Source organism: Callorhinus ursinus, unplaced genomic scaffold (genome assembly GCF_003265705.2).
Source record: "Callorhinus ursinus isolate GAN/ISIS: 27379988/994484 unplaced genomic scaffold, GSC_fseal_2.0 scaffold50, whole genome shotgun sequence".
Lineage (NCBI taxonomy): Eukaryota > Metazoa > Chordata > Mammalia > Carnivora > Otariidae > Callorhinus > Callorhinus ursinus.
This window is the reverse complement of record NW_027397112.1, coordinates 8261133-8283611: the sequence shown is the minus strand read 5'-3', so window position 1 is coordinate 8283611 and position 22479 is coordinate 8261133. Positions and strand designations below refer to the sequence as shown.

The following is a 22479-nucleotide window of genomic DNA, read 5'->3' as shown; positions in this document are numbered from 1 at the left end:
ACCCAGGCGCCCAAGCTTAAGTACAGTTTAATGAGTAATCAGAGAGTGACGTCCGGGGTAGCTGCCCAGGGGGCCTCTGCTCCCCTCGTACTTAGTAGACAATGCTGTCTGCAGAATGAAAGGAAGTCAGGAATTTAAGATAGTCAATACTGTATGCGGGATATAGTCATTCCAATAAGTTTTTTCTAAGGAAAAGGACTTTTCCACACAGAAACCTATACAATAAAAGCCAAAGAGAGCTGGCCCACACCACTTCAGTTTGTTCACACATTTAGGATCTTATTTGACACAGAGAGAGCACAAGCAGGGGGAGAGGGAGAAGCAGGCTTCCTGCTGAGCAAGGAGCCCGATGCAGAGCCCAGCATGGGGATCGATCCCAGGATCCTGGGATCATGACCTGAGCCAAAGGCAGATGCTTAACTGACTGAGCCACCCAGGGGCCCCATGTTCACTCACATTTAAAAATAACTTAAATGTATGGGGAAAAAATGATCTGACTCTTGCTATAAAATAAAGGAGTTGAGGAAGGGGGACTGCCATGTGCTTATCACCACTGAAGCTGGGCGTTGGGTGCATGAGGGTCTCATGATACTATTCCACACTTTTGTGTGTGTTGAAGTTTTTATAAAATGAAAAAATTTTTAAAAAGAGAGGAACTTAAAAAAAGAAGCCATTTAAGAAAAGCCTTTCCGATATGTACAGAAGAAAAGCCTGTTTTTTCCTGCATTCACCTGCAATATAAACCTTCACTTTAAAAAAAAAAAAAAGTAATGCCTATACTCAACATGGAATTCAAACTCACGATCCTGAGATCTCTACTGACTGAGCCAGCCATGGCCTAAACCTTCCCTTTCTGAAGTGAAGCCTGAAGGGTTTGAAGGCACTGCAGGGAAACCGGCTCAAAGAGCAAGGACCTTGTCAGCACCATGGCAGGCTTCCTTAACACATGCCTAGCAGAATTGGTGAGGGTGTGGGAAAACATGGGGGTGATAAGTCAGCAAAACCAAAAAATGTCCCTGATGAAGTCAACCAAAATTTAAATAAGTGTTTCAAAACAGACCTTAGGTCTGATGGCCTCTCCCTGGAGGTAGCTCTGGGCAGACTTTCTTCCATGGAGGAAGGAATAGATTCCTTTGATTACAGAAGCCACAAGAACAGGTTGCCCATTTGACTGGAGCTTAAGGAGCGTTACAAGATCATTCTTTTCTCTTTCTCAGATGAGCACTGATATTTCTGGAACACACTGCTTCTCTGGCGGGATCTAGATGAGCACAGGTTTTTCCACTCTGCCTCACCTCATTCTTCTTTCCAAAGCACGACCACCTAGCTGACCCCTACCACCTGGCATTTAACACCAGCTTCCTGGGGCGCCTGGGTGGCTCAGATGGTTAAGTGTCTCACTTTGGCTCAGGTCCTGATCTCGGGGTCCTGGGATCAAGCCCCACGTGAGGCTCCCTGCTCAGCAGGCAGCCCGCTTCTCCCTCTCCATCTGCCGCACCCCCTGCTTGTGCTCTCTCTCAGTCTTTCACATAAATAAAATCTTTAAATAAATAAATACATAAATAAATAAAAATAAAACCATCTTCCTCTCGGACTAGACGACTTCTCTGGGTACAACTAAGATGTCACAGAACATTTGAAATTCTCCAAGCCAGCCCCTTCTAAGTATATTTCTAGCAATGATATGAACTCTTCTGGGTTGGCCCTTCTGAAAGGTATTTATGGACCAAAAAACCCAGAAATGAAGCCTCCTCATATACCAAACATTCAAGAGCCTTCCTTGGCCTTTCCTCCCTCCCTTCCTCTCTGAGAAAGAGTATGACAACCCAACTACTAGTAATTATCTGTTGAGATTTACCACATACATCTCAAAAGCAAATGTCGGGAATCTGCCATCAGCTTGGTTCTCTGCTCCATGCTGTGTGGGATAAAGAAAGGAGTTTATAAAGCTGATATACATGAAGAGTGAATGATCAACTGCCGAAACCTGTGGTACATACCCCAGGATTTCCCAGGTGAGGGAAGCCACTGAGGGCTAGTATACTCGGGGAAGACAGATTTCATAAAGAAGGATGACTCAGAGGGCGGGGATGACCAGACAGCATGAGTGAAGAACCATCACCCCACTCGTGGGAATGAGGACACAGGCTTGGCAAGTGCCAAGTGTTCCTTCTGAGGAACAATGCAAGTAAGGCTGGACAGGAGGCAGAGAGGCCGTGGAGCAGAAAGTTGTTGAAACTCTGTGATGTGGTACATGGTGGGCACTAACCAGGGGCTGACTGGAGGCTTCTGAGCAAAAGAGGGACGTGATCCGCGGCCAGTGAGAAGGAAGGTTAGGCAGGCATCAGGGCACAAAGTGAACGAGAAAGGGAAGGAGGCACAAAAGACAGTGAGGAAGGCGGCCCAGTAACCCCAGTCCGATGGCCTGTGCCAGTGTGGGGGCAGGAGGAAGGATGGCAGGAAGGGCGGCAGGAGGGCTGGTCAGGAACCAAACAAAAGGGGGAAATGTAGCAATAAAGCCTCCTGATCAGAAAAATGCAGTGGAAAAAGGACCTAAAGAGGACGTGGAGATTTAATCCTAGCAGATAGTGAAGCTAGATTGGCTGGTCTGAATGCAATAAACCCACTGGCATCTCCTCAAGAAAATGCTTAAGGTTCTAATACTATTTTCTTATAAAAATTATTAGTAGAAACAAGGTCATTCACCCTCACTAAGTCAAAAGGTAAGTTTCCCAAATATGTTCAATGCACTCAAGTGAACCAATTAGGGAATATTTCTCCCCAGTGGCAGCTCATTTCCTCCCTCAAAGGAAAGGTACTTCTGTAATCTAAACCTTAGGTTCCCAGGGCGCCTGGGTGGCTCAGTGGTTAAGCGTCTGCCTTCGGCTTATGTCATGATCCCAGGGTCCTGGGATCGAGTCCCACATCGGGCTCCCTGCTCAGAGGGAAACCTGCTTCTCCCTCTCCCACTCCCCCCTGCTTGTGTTCCTGCTCTCACTCTCTCTCTCTCTCTCTCTCTCTCTCTCTCTCTCTCTCTCTCTCTCTCTCTCTCGCTGTCAAATAAATAAATAAAATCTTAAAAAAAAAACATTAAACCTTAAGTTCCCATTAAAGTTGTAAGGTCCAATGTGTAAGAGAGCAAATCTCAAATGTTCTTCAAAGTTCAGCTTTCATAGGGAGAGCATTTTATTTTTTTCAAGATTTTATTTATTTGAGAGAGAGCATGCGTGTACAAGTGGGGGTAGGAGCAGAGGGAGAGGCAGAAGCGGACTCCCCTCTGAACAGGGAGCCCAATGTGGGGCTCGATCCCAGGACTCCAGGATCATAACCTGAGCTGAGGGTAAACGCTTAACCGACTGATCCACCCAGGGGCCCCAGGGGAGAGCATTTTAAAGCATCTAATCAAAAGCTGATCCTCAAATTCCAAATCTCACCAGAACTGCAAGAGGACATAACAAGGTTTCTTGCAGGTGAACCCCTAAAAGTCACCAAATGTCATGTTTGACAAAGACAATCATGTGGAGGGACCAAAGTAATCTGAAAAACCTCCCTTTCTAAAGGCAGTCAGATTCTACCATGTTCTTACTCACCTTCCCCCTGACAGAAGTAACTCAGACGTAAAAGTGCACACTGATCACTACAATCAACAGTGAAAGAACGGAAGGAGAAGAGAAGACAACTCAATGCTACGGCCTGCGCCCAAACGCCTCTCAAGATGTCAGAACTTCACAGAATTCATTCGTGAGCGGTGGGAGTGCCATCAAACCTGGCAATACTCCAAAGTAGAAACAGGCCTCTCTCTTATCCCCCTCTCACGACTTGATTTTCAGTCCTCCAAAACAATGGAGGGCAATAAACACTTTTTTTGTGCTTAAGCAAGGAGGTACAAAGGCAGTAATGCATATCTTAAACTCAGAAAATTCCAAAGAGAGAAGACAGATTAGAACTATTAACAGAATGCTGTCCTTCCTTACAATTCCTTTCTTCTGTTTCTGTCACACCTCTGAAGGCAGATCTCAGACTCTTTCAGAGGAACATGCATGCTGCTTAGGGACAGGAGAGAAAACCAACCGCAAAAAATCACAGAAAGCCACATGCAACTCAAGATCAGGAACCGGAACTGGAACCTGCTGTGACAATGGTCCAAGTGACAGATAACACATCCCAAGGGGGCAGAGTGCAGTCTCATCTGTTTCTCAGGGATTCCAAAAGACATCTTAGTGGGAAGGGATCTGGGACCCGAGTCAGCGTTAGGTGGCTGAGACATTTACGGAGCATCCATGGTCGTCTATAGAGCCCAGCCTCAAGAAGTTAGAATTTAGGGGGCACCTGGGAGGCTCAGTCAGTTAAGTGTCCGACTCCTGATTTCAGCTCAGGTCATGATCTCAGGGTCATGACATCAAGCCCTGTGTGAGGCTCTGCGCCAAGCTTGGGGGCCTGCTTAAGACTGTCTCTCTCCCTCTACCTCTCCCCCACCCCTGTGCTCTCGCTCTCTCAAAAATAAAATTAAAAAAGTTAGAATTCATTGGGAAGACAAATGCAAACAAAAATTCTCAACACAAGCACAAAGTACCCCAGAATCCAGATGAGGAAGGAGCTCACCCTAACGGTGGCCTCTGAAGGGGATCTTGACAGATGACTAGGAGCCTGTCCAACACTGCACGGTGCTGGTGGGGAGGGAACACAAGCAAAGGTCCCATGTCTCTGAGGCCTAGAGGGGTGGATAAGGGCCGGATGGCGAAGGACCTTGCATGTATACCAAGAAGCTTAAACTCGACCCTGTAAACCAGTGCTTCTCTAACTGTGGCAAAGGACCAGCTATTGAAAATTCCAACCCATCATGGATGACGCTTAGGATCCCTCCTGTGCTTCTGGCAGACCGGTGGGCAGACCACACCTGGAGCACTGCTTTAGATGGCACCAAAGCCATCTCAGCAGGGGTGCAGCATGGTCCGTGGTCTCATTAGGGGGCATGTCTGACAGCAGCGTGACGGCTGAAGGACAGCCAGGATGCTGCTATACTGATCTAGGAAAGGGATGTGGAGAGCCTGGCTACAGCACTAGCAAGGAGGGCAGGGAGAAGGAGTCAGATTTGAGAGACACTACTTCAGTCTACATGACAGAACTCAGTGACCAAGCAGCAAAGCATCACTCTGCTTTCCAGACTGGGTGGGCCGTGGCTGTCAGCACCAGCAGGAACCATGAGAAGAGGCACATGGTAAGAAAGGCAAATGCACGTGAAATCTGAAGAAAATCTTCCTCTATAACTCTAGTTTTTCTTTTATTCTATTCTGTCTAGTTTAGTCTTTCAAATAATCCTAGTTATCTAGTGAATTTTAATAACCAGTATTTCAAGGTGAACGCAAGAAGCCTTAAGCCAGCCCTGGAGACACCAAAGAAAATCCTTTTGCCCTCACCAAGCCAAAGCAAGCTTTAGAAAACCAATCTAACACCAAACAGGGCAGCAATGTTTTCTGTTTGCATTTGGGCTGAAAGTGCAGAAAGGAAACACACTCAACTGTCTTCACTGGTGAAATTTCAGACAAAGACAGACAGTTTCTGGTGTTGCTACAATCACAAAATCACAGCCTAGAAAGATCACACCTCACTTGGTATGTCACAACTCAAATTAGCTTCTGAAAACAAAACTCCGTTTTCTGCACTAGGTGCAGTTTGCTGCTGTGGTGTAAGAAGTCTCCATTTCTTCTGTTCTGGGAACAGCAACACGTGTTTGGGCGAAGAACAAAAGCACCTGCCAAAACCAATCTGTGGAAAGAAAAGACCAGAACTCTCCCAGTTTGTTGGCCCCTGAAACGAGTAAACAGTCAGGAAACTATGAAATGGAATAACAGGTATATATTCTGCATAACCCCAGACTGAGGAGTTACAGGGCTCTGTTTGCATTAGCAAGTTTCTTCCATTTGACTCTGATTCCCCACTGCCACTCAGGCCCAAAACCGTGGCCTCCCTTGCCTGGACTGGTGCAGTAGCCCCCACCTGGTCCAGCTTCCTCCTGGCCTCATCAGTTCAGTCTCAACAGCACCTGCTGACCCTGTGAAGTGGAAGCCAGGTGTCTTAGTCAGCGTGGGCTGCCACAACAACATACCACAGCCGTCGTGGCTTCAACAACAGACATTTATTTCTCACAGTCCTGGAGGCTGTTAAGTCCAAGTTCAAGGTGTCAGCATGGTTGGGTTCTGGTGAGAGTCCTGTTCCTGGCTTGCTTATGGCAGCCTTCTCGCCGTGTTCTCATACGGTGGGAGAGAGAAAGAGCTCTGGGCTTTTCCTTTTCTCATAAGGTCACTAATCCCATCATGGGGGGCCCCGACCTCGTGACCTCATCTAAGCTAAATCCCCCAAGCTCCACCTCCAAATACTATCACATGGTGGGGTAAGGCTTCACCATGTAAATTTTGGAGGGGCACAAACATCAGTCTGTAGTACCAGGACATGTCACTCCTCTGCTCAGCTATCTCCAATGGTGGCTTCAAAAAGGCCAACATCCTCATACCAGCCACCAGGCCCTAGAGCTCTATCAGGAGGGCACAGCTTGCTGGTACTCAGGAAATCTGTGAGGGCATTTCTTAGTGGTTGCAGGGACTGGGGGTGGGGGGGATGGGGCAGATAGCACTGCAGAGCCAAGGATCATCCCAAATCTATACACTGCCCTGATGTCTGTCAGGCTCTCCCATAGACCAAAAACCCTTAATAACTCCCTGAGCCTATAACCTCACTTGTATAAAAGCACAAAAGCACTTTTTGCATAATTTTATACAACTAATCTTCTCAGAATGTAACTACTGTATAAATTAGGTTACGGTCACACTGCTTTGGTTTGGAGCATTACCAAGAACAGTCCACCATCTTGGAAATCCAGTCACTGTAAGTATCCTGGTGTTTTGATCAGTCTGCATTAGCAGGCACCACATTCACTCAGAAGTGGAGTGTCACCATGTGAGAGCATTTACGTGTTAAATCACATATATGTGAGTAAAAATTACTTTTCTATTATCCCAGTGTTAGATTACTAGCTGGGTAATACATACATTTCTTTTTGAAGTTGTGTGTGTAGGTTACTGTCTTATACATTTCATTCCAGGACAGTAGCGGGGGCATTTTTATAATAAACAGTATGTGAAGACAGCACTGTGTCTTTGCGTGACTGGTGCTCTGAGCTCATCTCCCACTACTCTTCCTCTCCTTTGCTCCTGACTCCCCTCCAGCCACGCCAAGGTGCTTCCTCCACCATACCAAGGACTCTCCCACCTCACCCCTATGTTCTGCCTAAAGACTCCCCTGCCACCTTGAGTTCTTGCTCAAATGATGCCTTCTCAGTGGGGCCATCCCTGCTTAAAACTGCAGCTCCCCACCCCAACACCTGGTGCTCCCTAATTCCACTTCCCTGCTTTATTTTTCTTCAATAAAATCCGCTCTTATCACCACCACATAATTTATTTCCTTGTCTGTTTTCCACTAGAATGAAAGCTCTAGGAGGGCAGGATTTTGTCTGTTTTGTTCACTTGCCATATCCTCAGGGCCTAGAACAGCATGGGGTTACGTTTATAGGGGATTTACAGATTAATGGCTTAGAAATACCAATTCTGAAATCTTTAGTCACAACTGCAAGATTAAAACCAAATTAAAAATTCAGGGTCTCTATACATTACCACTTTTAATCTTTGTGTAGAAATACATACATATATACTGTAATAGACACAGTACACAGATGTGTGGAAATATATATTATATATTTTATACAGCTACTGGTATCCAGGACTGAATTGAACTAAAAAAGCCAGTCCATTCTCAGAAAAACAATGAGACTTAGAACATATTAAGTATTACTTGAAATTACTAGACCTTACTGAGATTTCTCAAGTTCTCCCTCTAAGTGTCTTTTAACATCTCCCTGCTCTGCCTCCCTAATCTGTTGCTGGATTCTACTGATTATATTTCTGTCCCACCTCTTCCTCTTCCCTTCCCCCTGCCCCCCTTTTCAGGTCTGCCCTACAGCCCTGGCCTCCCTGTCGCCAGCCCACACTCCCACACTCTGCTGCAGGATTAAAGGTTTAAACCTGTTGAGTCACTCATCTGCTCAGTCACATTAATGGTCCCAGCTTCCTGTTCACTCAAATACAAAAGCCTTGATGCTACCCATAGGGCTCAACATCCCCTCCAGCTTCTCTCCCACCACCTCTATCCTTAAGCTCCTCCTTAACAGGACCTGTCCCCACACCCCAGACCTGCTGCCTCCCTCGCTCCTTTTGCAGGCCTTGTAGCCCCTACCACCTCCCTTACAAACCCTGGCTCCGTGTTCAAGTTGTGGTACTTGTCATTTCCCCCTATCAGGCTGCAGGCTCCTTGAGGGCAAGGATGGGCTTTTTCTTCTCTGTGCCCTATAAAGTATCCTTCACAGACCAGATTCTCTAAACACACGTTAATTAAGTAAAAGAGAGAACAATTCTTTAAGTTCTAAAGTATGGGAGAGAAGAGGGGCGCCCGGGTGGCTCAGTCGGTTAAGCGGCTGCCTTCGGCTCAGGTTATGATCCTGGGAGTCCTGGGATCGAGCCCCACATCGGGCTCCCTGCTGCTCCCCCGCTTGTGCTCTCTGTCAAATAAATAAATAAAATCTTAAAAAAAATAAAAAATAAAGTATGGGCGAGAAGAGACAGATTTTTATGTTTGACTAAGTAACAAACGAGGTGAGACACAGTTTTGCCAGATACAGTCAAGGCTACCTGTAGAAATTAAGACTTCGACAAGATCAATTTAAAACAATACATGCAGGGAAAAACAAAGCAGAAGAATGAAGTAGCTTGGGCCAAAAATGCCCTGCCTGGGAATGCTGAGACTGAGGGCCCAGCCCTAACATTGAACAGTAAAAATGTTTATCTCAGTCCTTGTGTTGAGGATTTGATGATTTCACCTTTGGACAAAATCAGAAATTGTGAAAATTTAAAGAACTGTGCTTTTGTTTTAAAAACGCTAAAAGGCGGGTTGCCTGGGTGCCTTAGTCGGTTAAGCACTTAAGGTTTAGGCTCAGGTCATGATCCTGGGGTCCTGGGATCAAGCCCCATGTTGGGCTCCCTGCTCAGCAGGGAGTCTGCTTCTCTCTCTTCCTCTGACCCTCCCCACTGCTTGTGCTCTCGCGCATGCTCTCTCTCTCAAATGAATATATTTTTTAAAAAATTTTTAAATAAAAAATGTTAAAAGGCTGAAATATGAAGGAGAGACAGTACGGATAACATTCTGGGAGCTTGTAATGCAATGCCAAATGCCGGTTCTATAGTGTTCTTGTGGCCACTCACTCCCGAGAGAGCTGGTCCTGTCAGCTGCCTATGGTTCTTGCTGATCCAAGCAGGACCCAGACAGGTGAGGCAGGTGGTCTGTGGTACCCCAGCTGCCATTATCTCTGGTTGGTAACTAGGTTTGCTGTCAAACTAATAAAATGATGTGTGCCCTTCTGACATATGCCAATATTTTTCCATCTAAAACAGTGTTTTGGAACATTTTATTATCAAAGGAAAAACATTTGCTGTGCTCATGAAAATAATGAGTCACAGATCAGTGACGAAAGAGAACATGTTGGTCACACCCTATCTAAAGCCAAATCAGAATTATTACTGGACAGAATAACAGAGACTCTGAAAGCCCCAAATCCTTGGATTTGCATGGCTTTATCCACGAAGATTACTTTGGAAATCAAATACAATTTCCTAGCTGTCGGACTCCACTCTGCTAACTATCACCAGGAAGACCTGATCATAAAAAAGGAGGTATGGCAGATTAAATGAGAAAACAAGCTCAGTCTTTCACTTCCTTCAATGTAAAGACCCAATAAAGTGGCTAACTTGGATGAATATCAAATTTTATAGCCCTCAAGTATTTCAGCCTCTATAAAAACAAATGAGTAATTTGAGGTTACAGAAGATAGTTCTTATAATTATTATAAGATTCTAATCATTAGGTAGAACTTAAAAAAATTTAATGGAGTATGTCTTTGTGAAAGACCTACCAGCCAGAACTATTAATAGAAAAGCCTAGAGCCACTTAAACATGAAATCTGGAAAGAAAAAAAAAAAAAAGATAAAGCTTGCCTCTTCGGTTGATGTATCTGGTGAACGATCCCTTCAAGCTGTAAACGCGCCTCTGAGTGTAATTCTCTCTCCTCTCCTTGACTCCACTATCCTTTTTTATTTTATTAAAAATGTGTAACTGTTTTTCTCTTTTTCTGGCATATGCTTTCTCGGAAGCAGCTGAGCAAATGCCCTTGTCACCCAAGGACCAAATCCAAATTACCTTCTTTTAAAGTCCATTTGATCGAGCCTGTCCTCTTGCTAACAGCATGCAAACTTCCATCCAGAGTTGACACAAACAACAAGGTTTCAGGAAGTGTCACTGTGCTGGGACTTCCAAAAATCTGCAATGAGATGTAGAAGAATCTTCATGTTCAATAGGATTCTTCATCTTGGGCATGTACAACCACACACAGACCCCACCCCCACCCCCAGGACATGCTAAAAGTTATCCTTCTAAAATCCACTACCTCACAGACAAAGACGTCGAGGTTACAGAGCCTACGTCCAAGGGCCCATGTCTAGACAACAGCCGAGTCAGGACTAGACCCACGTCTCTTTATACTATCTAAGAAGCAATCCTTCCTGCAGACAGAAAGGCTTATAACCTGATATGACAAAGATGGGGATTCTGAAATAATCCATGGGTAGCCTCCACTGAAACAGGAAGAAAGTATGCTCAGCTTTCTAATGGACTTCCTTCTCTTGGTTACACTTCACTTTCTAAAACCTGGTCATCTTGCAAGGCTCCATGGTAAAGAAGAATGCCAACACACCCGCATATACCCACGTGCACTTACAGAATTTTAAAAAGGCAAAGAATTAGGGGAAAGCATTTAAAGCAAAATAGGAAAAAACAGCTCTCATTATATAAAAAATTTATATAATAATAAAACACCAAGATTTCAAAAAAGACAGGTTATAAAATATATGAAAAACATAACCCAAATTGTTCTTCATTATCATCAAAATATAATTGAAATAAAAATGTATCTTTTATGCTTAATGAGTTAAAACATGCACTCTCTTTACAGAAAATAGCCAAAGGTGGTGAAATTTATTTTCTCATCCATTGTTGGTGGCAATGAAAATTATAAGTTGGTGCACTCTTTCTAGAAAGCATAAAAGTGCTCAGATTTTTGATCCTATAATTCCACTTCTATATCCTAAACAGTTCCAGATATGGAAAAAGTCGTGTGCACAATGATGCTCATTGTATCCCATTTACAAACACAAAAACTGGAAAGATCTGAATTTCCAATATCTTAAAGACTGAAATAAATTATGACACATACATTCAGTGGAATATTATGTAATCATTAAAAATAGCACTTCGGAAAATTTACAGCAAGGTACAAAAATGCTTCTACCGGTCTTCACGTGAAAAATATCGAATCCAAAATTCAATGTACACTGTGATGATGATTCTACTGGGCAGATTTTTTTGGTTTGCTTATCCTCCAGCTTTGCTAAGAACTGTACCCTCACCCACGTGGTTTCCATGGAAGCAGCTGTGTGCGCACATGCATGTACACCCGTGCAAGGCACACATGTGCAGGTGACAGCTGGTAAGGTTTCCCCTTTGAGTCTGGGCCCATTCAGCAATGCCACCTTGTAGTAAGATTTTCTCCTTGTCACCATATAGTCCCACAAATTATCTGGTTCCTGTGGGTCTTAAATTAAAAACAGGCCAACACAACTTGCTTATACTGTGAGAGTTTGGATTTTGGCACAAAATTTTTAAAATACAGGAATATGCTGGCTTTTAGCACTAAACAAGACTGGGGGGTTACTTGTGCATGGCAGCCTGACCCCAAAATAGCTGCCCACTCTTGGTAAGAACCAGGATGGCATCTAGTTAATCCCTTAAGAAGGAAAACGCAATGGCTCCCTTCAAAGCAGCCCGAGATAGCAGGACAAACACCTGGTCCCTGTATTCCTCCTCCACTGTGGAGACCCACTGGCAGAGGGGACAAAGCAGCTGCTAGAACCTCACTCTCTCCTCCCTCGCCTGCTCCTGGCCTAGAGGCGAGGAGGTTGCACCCTTTCCTTTGCCCAGAGCCAGGGCCCGCTCACCTGGAATGGGAGAACCAAAAGCAAGCTTCCTCACTGCCTGCTGAGTCTATTCTCAGTGTAAAGCCTCAAGTCTGAGGAAGAAGAGTCTGCTTTTTACCTGGCTGGGAAAACAGAAGCCTCAAGGGTGGTGCCTGCCCTAGCAGGGAATCCAGAGGTCCTGCATACCCAGTGTTTTGGGGATGAAATTCTCTTAGCCTATAGGGTATAGATGGTGACATGCTTCATCTGAACCTGCTCACACCTGAACCAGAGAAACACTCACTGCGTAGAGCACATGGGCCCGCAGAACAGTGGCCCAAGGACAAGACCACTGAGGGCTGTAGCTCAGTGAGCCTGAGGGCTATCTCCCACTGAGAAGGTCAAATGGCTCTGCAGCTGATGGGGGACAGTGGGACCACGTCAGGTGGGGGCTGTCTAAAGACTGAATAAATAAAAAGGGAAGAGTATGCACACCTGGGGACCAAGAGGTGGAAAGGCCTGCTGAACCCCCCTCCACCTGTCAAATGGCTCCCCAAGGAACAGGCATTTTGTACAATAGGTCTTAGGATGACACAAGAATTGCTTTGAACTCTCTGGGTCACTGAACTGGTAAGCAATTAAACTTGGGAGATTTCCGTGAATGTTTGCTGGATGGGGGAGAGACAAAGACTGAAATGGAGAAAGACGCGTGAGAAGAAACACAGCTGACAGAGGGAGAGCGTGTGCCCTGGCTTCTACTCTTCCTCAGGCCAACTTCCCGTCCTTGGGCTCAGAAAGCCTTACAAGAAATTGCCCCTTTGCTTATGTTTCTTGGAACTAGATTTCTGTCCCTCACAACCCAAAACTGTCCCAAAAGAAACACAAACACCCCTATTAAAAAATAATAAGTAAATATATATATATAGAAAAAAGATGAAGGAAATACTGCAAAATCATAGCAACAGGTTTTTTTTTCCTCCTGTATTTTCTAAATTTTCTAAAATATCGTGTAATCAGCAATGAATTTTTCATAAAATACAATGGAGATGGACAAGTTAGCAGGTAGGAGGGAAGCTCAAATTTAAAGGAGCTTCAGCAAGCCCTTAAGTTCCAGATGAAGCACTTTCCATATTAGGATTCTCAGACAATTCAACCCCCTTTGATCATTAATACCCACCACACAGAAGCAAAAGTTTAGAAACAAAGAGGTTCCTCGGTAAGACAGTGTGTATCCAAAAATAGATGAGTTTTGTCATTGTTATTAAAGCCTAGAGTATAATTTTAATGAACTGAATGCCCCCAAATACATCTTATCACAGTATTAATATTAAAATGGGTCAATATTTACTAAAACATATCAGTGCTGCTTCATTACTAGTGTGGAAACAAAAGCCACCTGCCTTGTCTGAGCATCTTGGAAACCACAGAAGAGCAATTGTCTATGGTTGGTTGGTGAATCGAAATAAAACACTAATCACATAACTAACATAGTCTTCTGAAAATCTCAAAAATACCAGGTTTGGCTAGAAGGTGAATTTAGCAACTGAGAGCACCGACGGTTAATCACAGTGTCCACACTGACGTCACAAACCCTGTCACAACAGGCTTCTCGCTTCTTTGGAGGCTGCTGACGGCTCCCAATGAGAATGTCCGGGGAACCACTCTGAACAGTGTTATGCTTTCACATGGCAAATTAACAGGACAACATTTCTGGCTTTTCTCTGCCAGCATTTTTGAAAGCATGAAAATGCCTGCCTTCAGATACAGTTGCTATTACTAAGGTGAATTAAATAAGCTTCTAGAAGCCTTCTGGGATACTGAGCATGGCTGAGAACCATTTGTACCTGAACATCTAAAAATGCTGCTTCACAATAATGACCTTGCACGTTACCTCACCCAGCCATTTTAGTGGCCGGGGCTCCCTTCTCTCTACGATGGATGAAATGGCCGGAAGCCCTACCATCACACACGCTCATTTCTGGAGATCCTGAAAATGGAAATGAAATGCTGATTCTGTAGATCTGCTTCAGGTTGACTACCTGGCATCTGACTCATTTTTCCAGCGAGTGGGATATGTACTCCTGGCGGCTTTGATGGAGATTTTTTTTTTTAATTTTTTAAAGATTTTTATTTATTTGAGAGAGAGAGAGCATGAGCCCAGTGAGGGGCAGAGGGAGAAGCAAAATCTCTGTCTCTGCAGAGCAGAGAGCCTGATATGGGACTCGATCCCAGGATCCTGGGATCATGATTCGGGCCAGAAGGCAGACACTTAACTGACTGAGCCACCCAGGTGCCCTGATGGCGACTCCTAAGAAGTTATCACAATGACACTGTGGAGGGGGAGAATGCTAGTGGCCGGTAACCTAGTCTAACCTAACACTAAACATCCATCAACCAGCTGGTCCTCATGGAAGCCTGACCACACACGCTCTCTCCCAGGAGGTAACAGTGCTGCAAACACCCAGCCGGAGAACTATGTATGAAGCCTGGCAATTCAGGGCAGATGATGCTGGGCAAAGGGCTGCTAGTACCACCAACTTATTTCATGTAGGTTCATTCAGTGGTGGTAGAACGGCCCTCACTGCAGCCCTGCTCAGCCAGGACTCCAACAAGAGCCTTCCTCCCATGAAAACAAAGGCAGTACTGGTACTGCATCCTCATGTTCAAGGTTCTGATGGTAAAGCAAAGCCCAGCATCTACACCATTTCATAAAGCGCACCACTCACTTTGCCTTTACTTACCAAGATGTGGAAGCAACTACCAAAACTTATATAGAGATGATTAAAATTAGAATTTCATTCTAATATTCTAAACTCAGCTACTTGTTAGTTGTTCTTGCATTAATTAACTCAACCCCTTATATTTCAGGTAGGAAAAAAATCTTTCCTAAAATGAGTTCTGAAATAACTTTGTTTAGAAAATGTCTCCAGGGAAAAAAAAAGAAAGAAAATGTCTCCAGGGGCGTCTCGGTGGCTCAGTTGGTTAAGCGTCCGCCTTCGACTCAGGTCATGATCCCAGAGTCCAGGGATTGAGTCCACATCGGGCTCCCTGCTCAGCAGGGAATCTGCTTCTCCCTCTTCCTCTGCCCCTCCTCCCCCCACCCCCGTCCGCTCATGCGCACTCTCTCAAATAAATAAAATCTTTTTTTTTTTAAGATTTTTTTTATTTCCTTGAGAGAGAGACAGTGAGCAAGCACAAGCAGTGGGGGAGCAGCAGAGGGAGAGAGAGAAGCAAGCTTCTCCCTGAGCAGGGAGCCTGATGTGGGACTCGATCCCAGGACCCTGGGATCATGACCTGAGCCGAAGGCAGATGCTTAACAACAGAGCCACCCAGGCACCCCTCAAATAAATAAAATCTTAAAAAAAAAGTCTTTAAAGAGAATCAGACACAAGGGATTGGGATGTGATGAAACAGCACAAAAACAAATGAAACCGCCCTTCCCAAAAACCCACCCATTCTTTTTTTTTAATTTTTATTGTTATGTTAATCACCATGCATTACAAACCCACCCATTCTTGAACTAGGACTTGGGACTGGTTAGGCAAGGAGGCAGCTCACCAGTGCCCGGAAAGCAACCAGCAAAGCCCAGGGCTTGGTTTCAGGGGCCACGTCTACCACTGAGGTGGTTGCTCATTTCTACTCACCCTCTGCCCCCCGAGGAAGAACAGCAAGGAAGCATACCGCAAGCTCCTCCAAGACTCGGAACATAGGAGAACCCACTGGTCCCCATCAGGGTTTTCAGAAATGCTGCATTTTCCAAAGAAACACAATGCTTAAGTTTCAGACACACATTTCAAGAAACAGTCCACACACACACACTGACTACCTAATAACAAGGGTTGGAATAAGTTAATAAAAATAGCACAGACTTTTCATCTTGCAGTCAGTGGGAAGAAGCGGTGCCATGCACATGTGTGTCTCATACTGCTTTCCAAAGTCATCCGTACATGATAAGTGTTGTAGTGCTGGTTCTGTTTACAACACTGGTGATGACCCACCCCCACAAAAGGGGTGTACACACACATCTCGAAGACCCACCACTGTGAACAAGAGAGCCACATACTTCTCAGGTGGGTGCAAATCCATCAAGTCAAACGCACCGAACATCTCCAAAAGCTAAATCTATATAGCAACACTGTAGCACTAGCTTAGGTAAGCAGAAACAGTAAAAATCATTACAATCTTTTCTCTGAATCTTCTCTACTTCCTACTTGCACTCTACCAGACCACAGTCTTCATAATAATATTAGAATACAATAATCTGGCTAATAACATGATTTTTTTTTCTTTTAGGAGTACCACACCAATTTCCAGGATATGTTCAGAGGCTATTTTTTTGTTTTGTTGGGGTTTTTTTTAATTAATTGTTCCTCTGTGTTCATTGGATTACTCTTATATTGCATAACCCAAACTTTAGTTTCTTTAAGGCTAAGAAAACCATTCCTCCAAACTAAAAGTACAATACTTGTATTACTCCAGCAAGGATACTGGCATGCTTCCAATAAAATATTATTACACAAGATAGCGTGTATCTAAATTCCTGGAACCTACAACCTGCCATCAACAACCAGTCTGCCTTATGCAGTGCAGTGGCTCTGCCTTGCCAGGGCTCAAATCCACTGGGCGCTGGCAACAGAGGTAAAGTGAAGGTAAAGTGACTTACGAGTTCATTTTGGCTGGTTAATATATACACATTACAGTTTTATGGGTACGATGTAAAACAAGTCCCCAAGTGAGGAAAGGATTAGATAAGAAAGATTTCCATGGTGTTTTGTCTTACTACTTAAGGATACATGCAATCTTGAGAATAGATAAAGCTGCATGTCACCAAATGCAAAATAAGGGATTTCGAATGGATTAGAATGTGCTAAGGAATCAGAGCTTATAATTATTAATCTTAGCAATAATGCTCAGAGGTGAGAAGGGCATTCTCTGTGGGGGATGTACAATGCCAAAGGAGGGAAGAGAGACTGCGTGTGTGTGTGTGCGGATGTGGTAGGGGAGGTGGTGTCTGATGGGTAAGAAGGCAGAGGGGAGGGGTAATGGCTAACAGACTGGATTATTCTGCTGGCCATAATTAGCTGAAAGCTACAGGATGAATGAGCTGATTTTAAGAGAGATCAGTAAGACACTTTCTGGCATGTCATAATGGGATATCAACCCTCTAGGGCTTCACTCGCACACACGCGTGTGCACACATGTCAGCCTGTGCAGTAATAGGTCAGTTCAGCACAAAGTACCTTAAAATAGTATTCTGTGACACAGTTCCCTGGCAGGCACTGAACAATATTCAAGAAAAGGGCATCTGTATCTATAATTCTTTTTGCAGCAATATCATCTACTTCAGACTATAAACTTCAACAAAGTCTGGCTATTTGCAATTCTGGTTGCTTTACAAAAGTACCCAATAGAGTACTGTTATTCTAACACCATTGATCCCATTGTAGAAGACCATGCAGGATGATGGCCAAAAAACTATCAAGAATTCACCAAAGCAGCAGAAGACTGACATCAGTGCCGAGTAAATGTCAGCGCACACCCATTACATAAAGATCTCTTGTTGACCAAAAAAAAGCCACATGAATTTAAGCCTCCTATTAATCAGAAAGAGGAGGGCTAAACTAGCAGATCCTAAAGGCCTACATGTGAAGGTATCATATGTGAAAGTCTGATTAGAGAGACAAAGATTTTTATTCTAATCATACTCTGCTCCCCAACCCCCATCTATTTATATGTCTGATCCAACAATAAAGTACTCATTCCAATCGTGGAGGCTTCTATATAGCCAAGTGTACAAAGTGACACAAAACTCATTGTATTTAGTCTCCTGTCTGCAGACTATCCCTGCTGACTTGGGATAAAGATTAAGAACAGAATTAAGACATTAGTGATATTAAGAGACTTTCTGGTTTAATTGTGTCTGTTTTAGTGATCTCAGTCTACTACAAAATCATCCCTAACTCTATTATATTTTGTTTAGCTGCAGGTAGGTCAGCAATATCCATCAACTATATAGTTCCTTCTAACCAGACTACAGGCTGTTATGTTTCCTGATATTAAGTCAATAAAGGTAACCATGACATTTGCTTTGGATGGGAGTCAAGTGTCTGGCTGGGATGCAGAAAAGGGCAAGGCCTAACTGAACAGCCAGCCCTGTGTGGTTTCCAAACCAAGGAACTAAGAGAGTTAAACCTGCATTTGTGGCAATTCTTGTGTGTGGTGTAATTAACCACCACCCAAGACAGTTACAATTCTTCAGTTTAGGCTACTCTTCTAATGGTTCTCATAAAAGGTTCCTCATAAGTCCTTATTCCTGAGCCCAAAGATAGGTTACTTTCACAATAGGTGAATATATTTCCCCCAAACTGGTTCTGGGGCCCCAGGCTAACTGCCTGGGCTCAAGCAGGTGGCAGTTCTGTTGGTCTTCATGGTCCCTCTGCCGCCAGCTTATACTGACACCATGGGAGGGGGAGATATATTTGGGCATGAAAGGTGCTACGGGAAACCCTGTAGCACACCATGGCCGAGGGAACAAGCTCTTATTGTTTCGGGTGCTATCAAAGCCCCAAGGCCCCCAAAGCATTTTATGGACATGAAAACTAAAACCCAAGGTTTCACAATCATTCAGTGGCTGAGATTCAGAATGCAGGCATTGCCACTATTACTTTGTTGCCTTCACTAAAGGGAAATAGCAGCAGTTTGGATCCTGTAAAAACTGAGAGCCCTGTGAGGCTCACTTACCTTAAAGGAGCAGCATGGTAAACTAAACTAAGAAAGGTCTGACTTCAACCATCAACGCATTGGGGGACTACCAGCCTCACAGGAAGCCCGATTTCATCTACTTGAGTTTGCATACTCATCTGCAGTTAAATATATCATGAGGAAGCCCCCCTATGAAAACTCCAAGGCGGGGGGGGGGAGAGGGACTCCATTAGATACCAAATTTTTCAGTCCTGATAATTGCAACTAGTTTCAAACTGTCAATTTTACTCTTTACACTGGCTAGAGATTTCTTTTGCAGGGAGGGGAACTGGGGTCAAGTAGAAAGTGGGTAAATGCTCTAGTGAAATAAAAATGATCTACAAACAACTGTATTTATGACCTAACTGCCACCTAAGCTTGCCAGATGTTACCAAGCTTTATAATAGAAGTTAAACACTATGAAACGCACCTCTAGTTGAGATAGATACCTGGCCAGTCTGTCCTCCCCTAGACAGAATCCCCACTGTTTCAAGTACATTTGAGGATTATCTACTTCCCTACTGGCCCAGTGCACCACACCCCGTTCTCCTCTCTGATTAGCCGGATAGTCATTGAAGCCCATATGGTTCCATACAACACAGATCAAACAGCGGGGACTGCTTCCGGCTTCTGGGATAGGCCATTTTAGAGATGAAAAAGAGAGAGGAAGTCAAGGCCCAGAGAGGTGAAGTGACTTGCCCAAGGCACCAGAGACAGTTAACCGTAGACATAGGACTGGAACCAAGGCATCCGCCTCTCCGTCTGGTCCTTTGCTCACTATACCACACTATAATTTCACTACTTTAAATCATGGTTCTCTGACAACCATAAGCTTAAATTACTTTAGGCCTGGAGCTCCCCTTTGAATTTTGCTGGGGCAGATGAAGATCAGCAAGCATCCTGCTCTGATATGGGGGCTGGAGCTTTTGGATGAGACCAAAATGTAATTTGTGGATTCTACATAGACACCCAATATACCAAAAGGCACTACAAATTATGTAGGGTGGGGTCTTTAAAAAATGTTCTGGATAAAAATTCCTGATCCCACTGTAGATCTAAGTGGGTGGGAATAACACCAGAAAAAGTTAAAGGTCACAGCCTTGGCCACCATAAAAAAATTCCTGCAATACACATTTATCCAGGCCAGTTCCAGTGGTTTAAAAAAAATGCTCTTTGATGATGATGATGATGATACAGTAGCCACTGCCAAATCCTTTGATGAAGCGAGTAATTGTTTTAATGCCAGTGCCAAGGAAACACACATTACTGATGAGCACAGGACAACTCCTTTGAACAGTGAGAACCGTTTTAATGACCAAACATACGCTGACGAGCCTCACGTAGGAAGCCGTGACTACTGCACTTAGCAGGAATAAGAGGCTCACAAAAAAGGGAAGGAAACGCAGATCTGAAATACTGAGTTTTTCGTGTGGGGAAAAAAAAAATCTGACGTCACCAGATATCCATAATTTCAGCGCAGGTTTCTATGTTCTAGGCTTCTCTGAGAGGCAAATGTACACAACCCCATGCAATTCTCACACATGTGGATGGAGCTAGGAACGCAAAAGAGACTGTTTAGAAGACTGTGTTGACACAACCAAGTCTACAGAGTTGTGGTGTGAAAACTGAGGGCTGAGAAACCAGAGCAAAGCAAGAGGACTGGCCCGGATGGAACAAGGCTGCTTTCTCCAGCTTACTGAGCAGTGGGCAGAGAACAGAAGCAGCAAAGCATTACCGACAGGGAGTTACCAAGCCTTTGGGGTCAAGGAAGAAGCCCTTCCAGACACCAAGAACACAACTCCCTGCTGACAAAGGAAAAATGACCATCCGGCCCAGGGATGGGAGGAGAAAGCCACTCTGCTGCCAACAGGCTCCGTTTTCCCAGAGGCCTCTTCCTAAAGTCATCATGCTGGTCAGGCTTCTGCCTCGTCTGGAGGTCATCCAATCTTACTGCCAATTTCTCCAGGTCAGAAAAGTGGCTTAGGAGGGCATCCACATTGTGGGGCAAGGTGGCAAAGCTCCCAAATCCGTTTTTTCTTTTGAAAACTGAGGAACAGCAACATCTCTTTAAATGCTAAGAAAGCAAAATAAATGTTAAGAATGTCAAAGACAAGAGTTATGTAAATACTAGGGAAGATCGTTTTATTAAAGAAATTGGTGGGGGCACCTGGGTGGCTCAGTCGTTAAGCGTCTGCCTTCAGCTCAGGTCATGGTCCCAGGGTCCTGGGATCGAGCCCCGCATCAGGCTCCTTGCTCAGTGCGAAGCCTGCTTCTCCCTCCCCTGCTCCCCCTGCTTGTATTCCTGCTCTCCGCTCTCGCTGTGTCTCTCTCTGTCAAATAAATAAATTAAATCTTAAAAAAAAAAAAAAAGATTTAAAGAAATTGGTGGTAGCCAAAGATGCCATCAGAGAGTAAATACACTCAAAAACCTGATTATCTACTCTGTCTCAGAGTAGCTCAACTGCTCCCTATTTACCCTCGTGGGCAGACAGTGAGTAGACAGGAGCTGGTGCTGACAATCTGAATAATTAAGGAAAGGTTAAAATATGTTTGGTTGGTGGTGTTTAAGCAGGAAGGAGAATATAAGTGCTGAAGAGATTTTCACCAAACGGTACATTTCAAGTTCAGGGACTGTATTTGAATTATCTGGAAACTCACTCATGTCCTAGCCCCCGTTCTCTGATGATGCTTGATAATTCAACTTCCATTTGTTATGCTTCAACATAGTGCTTGGCAGTGTGGCTGCTAGAAGGGCAGACTCCGGAGCCAGACCATCCCCGGGCAGCTCTCCGGTTTCCTCACCCGGAAATGGGGACAGTCATAATACCTACTTCATAGAGCTGTTGGGAGGTTTAAATGAGTCAGTACATGTAAAGTTCTTAGAACCGTGCCTGGTATACAGTGAGCACTGTGTGGGTGCCAGTTCTTATTACAACAACTAATCAAGAACTATGTAAGGCAACAGGATCTAATCATAACAGATCTATTCCTGCCCTGGTGGCGTTTATAGTCCAATAACGGACCACAGTAAATAAATCACACAAACAGAATGACAAATTGCAGTGGGTGCTGTGAAAGACACAGGGAACCAAGAGAGCCTAGAAGAAGTTGCTGTGGTCTCATGATGGGGGTGCCCGGGAGCATAGTGCCAAAGGTTTTCCTAAAGGAGTGACATTTGAATTAAGATCTATGGGGGGGGCGGGGTAAGGAAGGGCAGAACAGCCTGGGGAGTGGAAGCAGCCTATGCAAAGGTCCTGAGACTAAAGATAATTTACTGTGTGTGAAGACCTCTGGGGGGAATGGGCTAAGGTGGGGCCGGGGAAGCAGACAGAAGCCCAAGTGCACATTCATGCAGAGTGAGCCACAAAATCAGAACCTTCTTCATGTGTTTGTTACCCTTGCTGCTCACAGAAAGAATAGGAAGGTATACTATTCTGATTGGTGTAAAGCACATCTAGAGGGGAAAACAACCCTCCCCTAAGGTGAAATATTTGATATACCAAACACAGACTATCTGTGTTCACACCCCAGGTGAGTCTTCTCTGGTGTTTTAACTTATCCTAATCTTAGACTAATGTTTCCTAACTGGTTTATCGCTGAGTATGAGCAAAACACACCAAAACTTCAT

The 22479-nt window shown here is 44.4% G+C and overlaps 1 protein-coding gene across 4 annotated transcripts in view; it reads right to left on the bottom strand.

The window, feature by feature from the left end:
• The window catches only part of ERN1 (endoplasmic reticulum to nucleus signaling 1), a 79020-nt gene that overhangs the window by 42336 nt on the left and 14205 nt on the right, over window positions 1-22479 (bottom strand). For all 4 annotated transcript variants that reach the window (XM_025890136.2, XM_025890137.2, XM_073883284.1 and 1 more), the window contains exon 2: window positions 10300-10420. In XM_025890136.2, the coding sequence (XP_025745921.1) occupies window positions 10300-10420 (121 nt within the window). The remainder of the gene's footprint in view (window positions 1-10299; window positions 10421-22479) is intronic.